General features: G+C 36.2%; 1 protein-coding gene across 1 annotated transcript in view; it reads right to left on the bottom strand.

The window, feature by feature from the left end:
- TSHR (thyroid stimulating hormone receptor) overlaps positions 1 to 13,626 on the bottom strand; it is a 160,722-nt gene that overhangs the window by 65,013 nt on the left and 82,083 nt on the right. Inside the window, exons 2-3 of the mRNA XM_012476909.3 lie at positions 4,839 to 4,910; positions 965 to 1,039 (exon numbers count right to left, since the gene is read on the bottom strand). Of these exons, the coding sequence (XP_012332332.2) occupies positions 965 to 1,039; positions 4,839 to 4,910 (147 nt within the window). The remainder of the gene's footprint in view (positions 1 to 964; positions 1,040 to 4,838; positions 4,911 to 13,626) is intronic.

Genomic DNA, 13,626 nt, shown 5'->3' with positions numbered 1-13,626 from the left:
AGAAGAATTTTTAAATCATACATTTATGGTATGAAGATTCTGGCCCTGTCCCTTAGTAACTGTGTGACCAAGGAAAATATATTTAGCCTCTCTGCATTTATATTTTTCTTATATAAATAATGTAAATAATTGTATCTACTTCATAAGGTTGTTTTAAGGGTTAAATAATAATGTTCATACAATGTTTACTGTAATGTTTAGAATATACTAAATATTTATAGATAAACATTTTTATTTCTTCAAGAAAATAGAGTTAATGTTTAGTAATGCATAACTGCTTAAAATAATGTAATCTGGATGTTTATGTAACACTTTTTGTAGATTGCACTCTACTAGAGAAATATAAAAATTATTCTGAGGTTTACTGTCTGGTTTTCATGTGCTAGATATTATATCATTCAATATTTATGATAAACATAAAGTTGGAGCTCTTATTACACTTATTTTGCTAATGAGGCTAGGAAAGATTACATGACTTGTCCAATGATAATGAGTAGGCAGAGATGCCAGTGTTCAAATCCAACTCTGACCAACTCCAGAACTAGGGAGTTAAATTCCCTACTCTTCTAAGGTCACTAAGCAACTCTTCTCTTTCTGAATTAAGGAAAATATGCCAGCTTTGTAGAATCTTGCACAGACCATAGAATCAAGTAGGAACTCAGTAAATACTTGCTGTCTCACTGACATTCACATCAATAAAATATGCTGACACAGTAGTAATAGAACAGATAGCAGTTCAAGAACAGACCTTTTAATGTTGTCTTTAACTTCCAACCATGGAATTGAGGTGTAATGTGGATGAATTAACATAAACTAAGAATGAGAACAGGTTGATGATTTAATCATAAACAGAAGTTTTGACTCATAATCTAGAAACCAGCTCCCGTTGCCATCTGGAGCCCCAAGGTTATCAGTCAAGAGTGGTTGTGGCTTAGGTCTATGCTGCACTTTTCCTTGTACTTACATGTGAGTCACTTTACTCAAATTGTAGAAGGAGTGTGATTCCAGCTGCTGCAGAGTTGCATCTATAGATACATAGCTGAATGTCAGAAAAAGATAAGACAAAGTAGAAAGTTAGTAGGGTTGTAAACTTCAAACATACTATTTTTGGCATAACTCATTGTTATGGATTTCCCAGATCATGAAACTTGTACAACCCTCATGGATTCTGCCAAATTATGTTAAAATTACTTACTACTTTTTATTTCAGATCTTATGATACCTGAATTCTTTCTGTATATCAACTCTTATTTATCTTAAATTCTCATATATACTTAATCTCATATATATTAAGTATATATATATATAGGGATATATATATATATGCATATGGTGTCACCCTGTGGAATGTTCCACTAGAGAATTGCAATTTTCTCTTCATCTTCCTTGAAACTATGTGTCTAATTCCATGTTATTAGACATTCCATTAAAAATGCTTCTTATTCACTCTAATGTTCTTTTCTGATGCTTGCATTTTTTGCTATTTTGAGGAACTTTTTAAACTCTTCAATTTTAAAGGAACTCGTCTATTTCCTTTAAAATACACAGATATGGCTGGGCGCGGTGGCTCACATCTGTAATCCTAGCACTTTGGGAAGCCGAGGTGGGTGGATCACAAGGTCAAGAGATCAAGACCATCCTGGCCAACATGGTGAAATCCTGTCTTTACTAAATATACAAAAATTAGCTGGGCATGGTGGCACGCTTCTTGGGAGGCTGAGACAGGAGAATCACTTGAACCCAGGAGGCAGAGGTTGCAGTGAGCCAAGATCACGCCACTGCACTCCAGCCTGGCAACAGAGCTAGACTCCATCTCAATAAATAAATCAATAAATAAAAATAAAATGCACAGATGTCCAAGACCTTGTCTAGGATAATTAATCAGAGTGAAAAATGAGTCAAGTACTTTTATTTTTCAAAAGCTTCTTAGGTGATTTTAATGTGTAGGCAATATTGAGAACTACTGACCTATAGTTTGAATTGAATCTGCCGTGCATATGTATATATGTAAACTCCTTTCACTAATTATCACAGTGCAGATTTCCAGTTCTTTGGGTGATATTTATGTTGTCTCACTGATGTAAGTTCTCGGAAATGAAGAACTGTATCTGTTTTTGGCCATTGAAACTTGAGTGCCTTTCAGAGTGCTTGACATGTAGTAGACTCTTATTAAATGACTGAATGAACAGAAGACTTTCTCAAAATAGCAGAAAAACACAAGCATTAGAAAAGAACACTAGAGTGAATAAGAAGCATTTTTAATGGAATGTTTGATAACATGGAATTAGACATGTAGTTTCAAAGAAGATGAAAACCACAATGGAACATTCCACAGGGTGACTACATATTCTCTTAAGACTTCTCTTCTTGATTTTAAATGAAGCTGAAAATTCAAGCTCTGTCTTAAACTTTGTAAGCAAAAAAAGTAATTCAAATAAAAGCTTCTAGTACTAAAAAAGGAAAACAGAGACGTTCCTAAATATAATTTATCAAGAACATATAAGGAATGTTTCAAATAGTTTCCTCAAATTCCATCTTGTAATGAGAATGACTAATGCAGCCAAATTCAATGACCACTTTCTATTGAGAGGTATTTCTGTGACATTTGGGAAAATGAACAATTGACAGATGGTTTCCAGCCATAGCAATAGCAGAAATTCTCAACCCTGGTCATGCAATTAAACTACCTGAAGGGCTTTAAAAATACACAGATGTCTAAGACCTGGTTTAGGATAACTGAATCAGAGTTTATGAGGGATGAGTCAAGTACTTTTCTTTTTCAAAAGCTTCTTAGCTGATTCTAATGTGGAGGCAATGTTGAGAACCACTGGCCTATAGTTTGAATTGAATCTGCCGGTAGAATATCATCATCGATGCAATGTTTATGAGATGAGGTCTGATTGTTCCATTCTGAGTTTTTATCTTGGCTATTGCGAGTATTCTAATGGCCCTGTACTTTCTATTTTGAATTACATATTCTTTATACAATTATCCTTTGATTTACCCAGTCTCTTAACCCTTTGGATCACAACATTATATAAATTGTTTTGATACAAATATATTTCTAACATAAAACAATGGAACAGATAGAAAAGAATTAATTTATTGTATAGAGACTGTGAGGATTTATCACGGATGAAACTGAACCAGCTATCAGAGTGAGATTTATTTTTGAAGGCTGCCAACTTGTTTCCCTAAGCATCTTTTCCATTGCTCCAAATCTTCTACTGAATTTCTTAGTTAAGAAGTATGAGTCTTAAAGTTCCAGAAGGATCATCACTCAACCCATATTATCAAATGGAAGTTCCAGTTTCTCCAACATAATGACACCTCTTTTAAGGGCTGCGTAGCTTGGTTGTGAAGATAACTGGTAGAAATTGTCTATTCAGTGAGATAAAAATTGTGATTGCCTGCTTACTTATCCCATTTTTATAACTAGGAAAAATCAGATCCTAGTTCTTTTTTGCATGTAAATATCATCATCATTACAGGCACCATATGACTTATTTCAAACTGGGATATTTTTGTGAGTTAAAGCAAGGATCTATTAACAATTATGCCAGAATACCAAGTGGGAATTTGAACCATCCCAGACAAACCTAGCATCATCTTATTTATCTCTTTCTTTTTCCCAAGATATATCAAATCTTTAATTATTATGCAGGTATGTGTATGTGCTTTTATTCCACAAATATGTATTGAGCATTCATTATATGACAGACATCATTCTGGACAATGACAAAACAGACCTGTTCCCCAGCTTCAAGGAACTCACAGTACTCAGAGATATAGATTAACACACAAGGTGAATGAGATTAACACAGGTGTTAATACAAAATGTCTCCTATATCTCAGTCAACCTCACAGAGGTTCAGTTTTATTTCTAAGAGAGCAATGAGTGTCATGATGGGGTCAGTTATTGGGTGATGTGAAAACTCACATAAGACATCCAGGATAATTCTGTTGTGGGACTGTCCTATGAACTGTAGAATGTTTAGCAGCAACCTTCACTTTCACCCACTAGGTGCCAGTAGCAACCCCCTCTCCAGTGATGACAACCAAAAATGCTAAATGCTTCTAGGGGTAGAATTGCCTGTGGTTGAGAACTACTGAAATGACACAAACACTCAAAAAATGGCCATGGAATGAGTACATTTAGCCAAAAGCTGTACAGGTTGCTCCTGGTTATATTAATATTATTTTGCATGCCTGAATTATCTGGATTGCCTGTCAAAATCAATGAAATGAAATAAAGACCTGCTTCATTTCATTCACTCTTTGTGAACCCAGTATGGAAAAGCCCCTTTTCTCCTCACTCTGAGTGGACAGCAATTCAGTTTTTAAGATTTAGAATTATTTTTAATTCTCTTTTAACGTGACAGAGATCTGAAACCATTGGCTACATTTATAACAAAGTGTAAGTATTTGTATTAGTAGTGAAAGATGATTCGAAAATTGGTGACTAGGACAGATGGATATTTGTCTATCTGTATGTATGTTTATCTTGTAAACGATGGGATGTTTATAGGAGAGATTTACAGCTAAGGTTTTGCCACATCCCAAGATATATTGAAATACATCAAGAATTATGAACTTCTCAAAACCAAATGAATTTAAATTTGATTTAGGTTTTAAAAAATCATTTAGGCAAAAGGGAGTAGAGATATAGCAAAATCAATGAAAAATTATGTACACAAAATTGTCATATACGTTGAAAATGTAACTGCCATTGATTTATGCAAGTATAATACCAAGTATTTTTCTTGATAGAACACATTTAGAGAATAACATATCAAATGCAAACTTCAAACTTCTCTTTATATTAAAAAAACACTTACATTCTGGAAATATTGGGCAGATTAGAAAATGCGTGACTTGGAATGGTTCTCAGGTGAGTCTCAGTAAGCCTCCTATGAAAATAACAGTTACACAATTAGAGTTTTAATCATTGGGCTTTTCTAAGAATTCACATTAACTATAAAAACACATTATTAAAAGGCATGACAGTTTTACAATATATGTTTCCTTACACATAGTCAACAAAAATAATATTCAACAAACATAGTAAAGAACCATACGTACACTTTTTTTTCCCAATAAGAATTGAGTGTGAGAGTCAGCTGCAGAAAATAAATCATCAAACTTCATCTACGAATTAGCAGTAAACTAATATGTCTTGCCTCGCATCACACTGTTAACTGAGGGGCAACATTTTTTTTTGGTCTTTTTATTAAATTTTAAAAATGTAATGTTTTACCTTTTATTTTAGGTTTGGGGGTACATGTGCAGGTTTCTTACATAGGTAAACTCGTGTCACAGGGTTTTTTTGTACTGATCATTACCCAGGTACTAAGCTTAGTACCCAAGAGTATTTTTTTCTGCTTCTTTCCCTCCTCCCACCCTCCACCTTCGAGTAGGCCCCAGTGTCTGTCTGTTCTCTTTGTGTTCCTGAGTTCTCATCACTTAGCTCTCACTTATAAGCTAGAACTTGTGGTATTTGGTTTTCTGTTCCCTGGTTAGTTTGCTGAGGATAATGGTTCCAGCTCTACCCAAGTTTCTGCAAAGGACATAATCTTGTTCTTTTTTTATGACTGTATAATATTCCATGGTGCATATGTACCACATTTTCTTTATCCAATCTGTCACTGATGGACATTTAGGTTGATTCCATGTTTTTGCTGTTGTGAATAGTGCTGCAATGAACATCCGTATGTACAACATGATATATTCATAAGTATATTAAGACTTCTGAATTCATAGCATGTACTTGTCAATGGAAATATCTTGGAATGCTATCAGAATATGCATTAAGTACATATTAAAGAGAATTAAATGCATGTTTTTAAGGTCAAGGATTAAAAACTGTGGCATGGTTACTATCATCTTGCACAAGCAAAAGTCTCTTCAGTCATATCTTGATCTTGTTATCTACCTGCTGCAGTCTGGAAATAACTGACGGACAAGGAGCAGATTCTTCCTCAGAATATTAAGATAGCTTAATTGGATTTGCACCTTAAAGGTGTGGCTTTTCCTCCAGTCTGCTTTTTTGGATACTCTTCAGAAGGTGGAGACTGTTCTCATACAAAATGAAACACCTTCATGCATTCCAGTATGCCTCTCCACCTAAGCATTCAATTTTTTGAGTTACCTTCTTTACTATAGTTATTACTTGAGAATCTTGTATGGAAAACAGTGTGCATAGTATATTAACTTGGTAAAAAGACAATGCCTCAGCATGCTACTCAGCTTCTCCATGTGTCTGTTTTTGCCATTTAATCACACTGGTAATCACACATCATCCATTTAGTACCTCATTTATAGGTATTAGAATAACATTGTTTATTTTTTTCTTCTTTAAGCTAAGGGGTTCTCAACAATCTATTTCCTTGGTCTATGCTTTCTTTGAACTATTCATTTTTTCAACGATTAAAATATATCTGTAACTTGCCTTATCAAAGCATCAGTGAGACCAATCTAGTTTGTAAAAGGACCTATTAAAATGGAGGTGGGGGGAGATGATGTGAATGACAAAAGAGTAAATCTTCAGCTCTTTTCAACCTCTGATGTTTCGCCATGAAGCCCAATGTTGCCTTAATATGTTTCAGAAATTCCAGTCCCATAAATTACTTGTTCTCCTTTGAAGATCTCCCACTTATATTTCCTTAATTGAATTAACCGGATTCTGAAGCTAAAAGATATGAGAAGGACAAGTTGTTCTACCAAAATCTCGGTGTAAAATTGGGCCATGCTGAAGGAAAACAAAAGATCCACACCTGTTGAGTATCACCCAGGGTGACTGAGTTTAAGCCCAAAGATAGTCTTACTTATAGAGCTGTCCTAAGGCAAACATTTTGTGAGCATATTTATGGTAAGATTGTAGGTAATATAGGTCTAAACTATAACTTTTTTTTTGGTTCTTGCTTCCTGTTCCTGCAGATTTTTTTTCTTTTTTTTTTAACTACAACTTTCACTGACTAAAATTTTTTGAGGTTAGCCTGTGTTGAAAACTAAATAATGTATATAAAATTAAATAGGAAACTAGAATGAGATTACAATAGCCTCTAAGAAATTGACTTGGAATAGAAATAGCATCTAAGTGCAATTTAATCACCTTTGGGCTAAAGGTTCAAATAATGTTTATATTCTTTCCCAAAGTTTCTGAAATATGTAATATCTGTTTTTTGAATTATCTCTCTCTTTCACATACATACACTTTAAGTCTAAACAAAGATCTTTTTCTTAATATTGAGTTAGTTGTGGCAGAAGGTGTTTTCAAAGGCAAAACTATTTGAAATGCTAATGTTTTGCTTAATTCCACAAACAAGATATTTTTCCCAGCCAGATTTCTTTCCAAACAAAGCTCACCAATATATATATATAGACCAATAAGGATTATGTGTCTCAGAGCAGCTGTCTTAGTAATAATACAATATGCACAGTAAATCAACAAAATTAAAGTTGAGGATGCTAGCAATCCTAGCCTGAGTAAAAATAAGTTGTCTCTTTGTTGAATAAATTCTGTTAATATCATGATTATAACATACCCTGGGACAAAATACTGATTTCAATAATGTTAAATGAAGTATTAGAATGGGAACTAGTTGTATAGATTGCCAAATTCTATCGCAGTTTAACAGTTCATACATTTTGCCTAGATATTTTCATAGTAATGGGCACATAGTCTTAAAAAAAAAAAGACACAATTGAGTTTGTATACATTTTGTTTACCTTTGGTATAAACTGTTTTTTTGCCTCTCTAAAATTCACCATGTTAGCTTAAGCTCTCCTTTAATTTCTTTCCTATCTTTTAAAATGTGATTTGTCTTATGTGACAAATCACATTATGATTTGAAAACATTAAAAGTAGTTTTCTTCTAAGACATCTATTTCCCTTCAAATAAAGAACAAAAATAATTAGTGAGGGCATGGCTTCTAGGAAATTAACTAAAGACACCATATTTATTTAGAGAGCATTTGCTTCATTTTTCTCTAATAGTTCAACCTTACAATAAGCGTTGTGGGGAATAAATTTATTGTGATATGTGGATGCCTCATGACCCCCAGATACATGTGCTACTGCATTCACGTAACCTTTGTGGAGGTTTTGGGGTTGTTTTGATTTGCAGCAGATTTGTAGCTAGAGTTAATTTATAGAATGTTTGTCATCAATCTGTTTTTATCCCTCCCTCTAGGGGCAAGCAGCTGGATATTCTTTCTATTATCTACCTTTTCAAAAGAAGACCTTTTATTCAAAGAATCTTGTGATATTGTGATTACTGCTTTAAATGCAAATGAAAGAAAAAAGACCAAGTGAATGTGTTTATTTTATCAAAATACTTTATTTTAATTTCAAAATACATTTTGAATATTTATGGAAAAGGCAAAGTACACATCCAAGTGTATATTCGTTTGACAAAAATATTAGAAAATCTTTAAGTTGCTTGACTATTGTCCAAAGACTTTGTGTCACATAGTGTTTGTTTCTAATGAAAATATGCTAGGTATTGAAGAGGCTGTTTTTTATTTGCCTTTGAAGATTCACAGTAAGAAGACAATGATGATTCTTTTGAAAATATGACAAAAAACCTCACTTATGCAAATAGTACATCTATTTGCTATTAATGATTAAGGCATCATATGTAACTCAGAAAGAAAAAAATTCACAGCTATAGTCTTCTATCCTATGTGGAGAATGCATGTTTATTTAATAGTTAAAGAAGTTGGATTCAAGATACAGGAATTATGTGAGAGAATAGATGTAAGCTGAGTTTGTGATTTCATTCTGTTTTTCTGTGATTTATTTAACCAAGAATGATCATTGGAGGTATGACAAATGTTTCCTTTGGGTCTTGCTGAGGCAAGATTTACATCTGTCAAATGTCTGTCTTTGGAAGACATAATGTAGAAATTAATGTGCATGTGAACCATCACTGATTGACTTGTAGATTTTGCAGGTAGGACACGCCTTTTTTTTTTTTGAGACACAGTTTTGCTCTGTCACTAGGCACCAGGCTGGAGTGCAGTGGCGCGATCTCGGCTCACTGCAACCTCCACCTCCTGGCTTCAAGCAATTCTCCTGCTTCGGCCTCCCGAGTAACTGGGACTATAGGTGCGCGCCACCATGCCCAGCTAATTTTGTGTTTTAGTAGAGAAGGGGTTTCACCATGTTGGCCAGGATGGTCTTGATCTCTTGATCTCGTGATCTGCCCGCCTTGGCCTCCCAAAGTGCTGGGATTACAGGCGTCAGCCACCGCGCCTGGCCCACCACGCCCGGCCAGGACCTCCTTTTTAAATACTATCTTTCTTGTTCTTGCAGTAGCACTTGGGGAGAGAAATATGGTTAATGTAAAGAAAGCAGACAGCTCTCTGTTCCAAACAAAAGGAGTTGGTGCAATTAAATTTTTCACAGTAATCTTGCAGGATACTAGGCTCATTTCACTGAAATTTCATCAACATGTAAATCCAATCAACATTCCAACATCGTATTTCTTACACAGTTTCTGGAATCTTAAACACATAGCTTGTATTGCATATGTGCATATGTAAGTGTGGGTTTTAACACATTTCTCACTATAGCCCCTACCTGATGGCCATGTCTGAATTGTACTGAGTTGAGGAGGCTGACTGATCTTCTTTGCCATGGCTGAGACTGTGATCCAGAAACACCAAATTTCCCACTTGTGTGTCCTAATTTGCTCCTGGCAAACAACCTAAGAATATTTTGTGATTCTGCATGTTTGTTTAATATCAATATCATCTTCATCTTAAGGGCCTTTTGTATTAAACACCTGTGTCAACCAATCAGCCAGTATTTCACTGAGGTGTGCCAAGTATATTTCACAGAACTAGTCTATGTGAGTATAGAAAGTATTCATGGTAGAAAAAGAGGGAATTGGTACAAATAATCCAGATGTTTTTATATTATGAAGTTGTGGATTACAAATTAGGCAATATTAATACAATTTAATATGACATAATTTGCCTGGGGTTCTTATTTTGGTCAGAATAAATTTTCTTTTATTTTTTTCTTTGAGATGGAGTTTCACTCTTGTCACCCAGGCTGGAGTGCGATGGTGTGTTTGGCTCACTGCAACCTGTGCCTCCAGGGTTCAAGTGATTCTCCTGCCTCAGCCTCCCAAGTAGCTGCCATTATGGGCACCCACCACCACACCCAGCTAATTTTTGTATTTTTGGTAGAGATAGGGCTTCACCATGTTGGCCAGGCTGGTCTCGATCTCCTGACCTCATGTGATCCACCTGCCTTGGCCTCCCAAAGTTCTGAGATTACAGGTATGAGCAACCGTGCCTGGCCAAGAATAAATTTTCATTGGTGAATTTGTTTTACTGTTGTGCATTAAAAAAATACTCTGTGGCAAGCTGTGAAAGAATACAGCAAGCATAGGATTTAAAATCAGGGATGTAAACTCACAAGGATCGTGCAGTTAAACACATGGGACTATTTGCATATAGACTTTTATTTTTTTTTTTGAGATGGAGTCTCACTCTATTGCCAGGCTGCAGTGCAGTGGTGCGATCGTGGCTCACTGCAACTTCCATTTTCCAGTTTCAAGCAATTCTCCTGCCTCAGCCTCCTGAGTAGCTGGGACTATAGGCACGCACCACCACACCTGGCTAATTTCTTGTATTTATAGTAGAGACAGGGTTTCACCATGTTGGCCAGGATGATCTCAATCTCTTGACCTCATGATTTGCCTGTCTTGGCCTCCAAAAGTGCTGGGATTACAGGTGACTTTTTAAAAAATAAAGTAATTTTAACTCTGTATTCTCTCGTGTTTTCTATTTTGGGTGATATAGTGAATTTTAGTCAGTGTTGCTACTGAATTATTTACAAATAATACAAAAATATCAGGTGTTGTGATGTCTACAATGCAAGGTGTGACCCTGTAGCTGAAATAGAATGGCATACTGCTCAGAATCCAAGTCCACTTGTGAATTATTATTGAGGGTTAAGTAGAGTTTCTATTTGGGTTTTATTTTCTTTTGTGTGATCTGAACCCTAGAAAATCAAGCAATAGTCTGACAAATTTGACTTATGGAAATTGCTCAGCTTAGGCTATCTGAGAGAGAGTTGTCTGCTTACAAGTATTGGTTTAGATATCCAAATTGTTGAAAATATTAAAATTGGTTTTATTTCATTATTTGGCATAATTTTTTGTATTGAAACTATTTTTCACAGTTCTTTATTAAGGCATACTTTACATCCAGTGAGATGCACACATCTACAATGCATATTTATATACTTCAGTGTATATAAGTATACTTATACTTTACATATATGTATACATATATGGTACTTATACTTTACATATATGCAAACATATATGAGTATTTATGTACACATAAACCTATGAGACCAGTGCCTGGATCAAAATATAGAATATCTACATCACCCCAGAAAGTTCCCTGTGTACTTTTCCAATCAGTAATTGTATTAGTCCATTTTCATGCTACTGTTAAAGACATACCTGAGACTGAGAAGAAAAGGAGGTTTAATGGACTTAGAGTTCCATGTGGCTGGGGAAGCCTCACAGTCATGGTGGAAGTCAAGGAAGACTTGTCTTCCTTGGATGGCAGGAAGTCATGTTTTACATGGATGGCAGCAGGCAAAAAGAGTGAGCTTGTCCAGGGAAATTCCCATCTTTAAAACCATCAGATCTCATGAGACTTATTCCCTATCACAAGAACAGCACAGGAAAGACCTGCTCCCATGATTCAGTTGCCTCCCACTGGGTCTCTCCCACAACATGTGGAAACTCAATATGAGATTTGGGTGGGGACATAATCAAACCATATTATTCTGCCCCTGGCCCCTGCAAAATCTCATGTCCTTAACATTTCGAAACCAATCATGCCTTTCCAACAGTCTCCCAAAGTTTTAACTCATATCAGCATCAAAGTCCATAGTCTAAAGTCTCATCTGAGACAAGGCAAATCCCTTCAACCTGTGAGCCTGTAAAATTAAAAGCAAGCTAGTTACTTCCTAGATACAATGCAGGTACAAGTATTGGGTAAATACAGCCATTCCAAATGGGAGAAATTGGCCAAAACAAAGGGGCTACAAGTCCAAAAAGCCAGCAAATCTGAAATACAGCAGGGCAGTTAAATCTTAAAGCTCCAAAATTATCTCCTTTGACTGCATGTCTCACATCCAGGTCACGCTGATGCAAGGGTTGGGTTCCCACAAACTTGGGCAACTCTGCCCTCATGGCTTTGCACGGTACAGCCTCCCTTTCAGCTGCTTTCATGGGCTAGTGTTGAGTGTCTGCAGCTTTTCCAGGTGCATGGTGCAAGCTGTCAGTGAATCTACCATTCTGGTGTCTGGAGGATGGTGGCCCTCTTCTCACAGTTCCACTAGGCAGGACCCTAGTGAGGACTCTGTGTTGGGGTGCCCACCTCAAATTTTCCTTCTGCACAGCCTTAGCAGAGGTTCTCCATGAGCGCTCCACCCCTACAACAAACTTCTGCCTGAACATCCAGGCATTTCCATACATCCTCTGAAATCTAGGCAGAGGTTCCTAAACCACAATCTTGACTTCTGTGAACCTGCAGACTCTACACCATGTGGAAACTGCCAAGGCTTGGGGCTTGCACCCTCTGAAGCTATGGCCTGAGCTGTACCCCGGCCCCTTTTAGTCACAGCTGGAGCAGCTGGGATGCAGGGCACCAAGTTCCTAGACTGCACACAGCAGAAGGACCCAGGGACCAGCCCACAGGACCATTTTTTCCTCCTAGGCCTCTGTGTCTGTGATGGGAGGGGCTGCTGCAAAGGTCTCTGACATGCCCTGGAGATATTTTCCCCATTGTCTTGGGGATTAAAACTCCTTGCTACTTATGCGAATTTCTGCAGCTGGCTTGAATTTCTCCTCAGAAAATGAGATTTCCTTTTCTATCACATAGTCAGGCTGCGAATGTTTTGAACTTTAATGCTCTATTTCCTTTTTAAAACTAAATGCCTTTAACAGTACCCAAGTCACATCTTGAATGCTTTGCTGCTTAGAAATTTCTTCCATCAGATAGCCTAAATCATCTCTCTCAAGTTCAAAGTTCCAGAAGTCTCTAGAGCAGGGGCAAAGTGCTGCCAGTCTCTTTGCTAAAACATAACAAGAGTTGCCTTTGCTCCAGTTCGCAACAAGTTCCTCATTTCCATCTGAGACCACCTCAGTCTAGATTTCATTATCCATATCATTATCAGCATTTTGGTATAGATGCTGGATATTAGACCTTTGTTGGATATATAATTTGCAAAAGTTTTCTCCCATTTTATAGGTTGTCTGTTTACTCTGTTGATAGTTACTTTTGCTGTGCAGAAGCTCTTTATTTAGATCCCATTTATCATTGACCAAAATATTATGTGGAACATGACTGTATTTCTTTGCTATTGAGTTGTTTGGGTTTCTTTTATATTCTGTATATTAACCCTTTATCAGATGTATACTTTGCAAATATTTTCTCCCATTCTATATGTTGTCTCATCAGTTTGTTAATTGTTGACTTTGCTGTGCAGAAGTTTTTAGTTTGATGTGATCCCTTTTGTCTATTTTTTCTTTTGTTGCCTATGCTTTTCAGATTTTGCAAAAAAAATTTTGTCTAGGCCAATGTCATGAA

Source organism: Aotus nancymaae, unplaced genomic scaffold (assembly GCF_030222135.1).
Source record: "Aotus nancymaae isolate 86718 unplaced genomic scaffold, 86718_ANA_hifiasm-v0.15.2.pri h1tg000011l, whole genome shotgun sequence".
Lineage (NCBI taxonomy): Eukaryota > Metazoa > Chordata > Mammalia > Primates > Aotidae > Aotus > Aotus nancymaae.
Note: the sequence above shows the minus strand (reverse complement) of the source record. Positions and strands in the feature narration are given on the sequence as shown.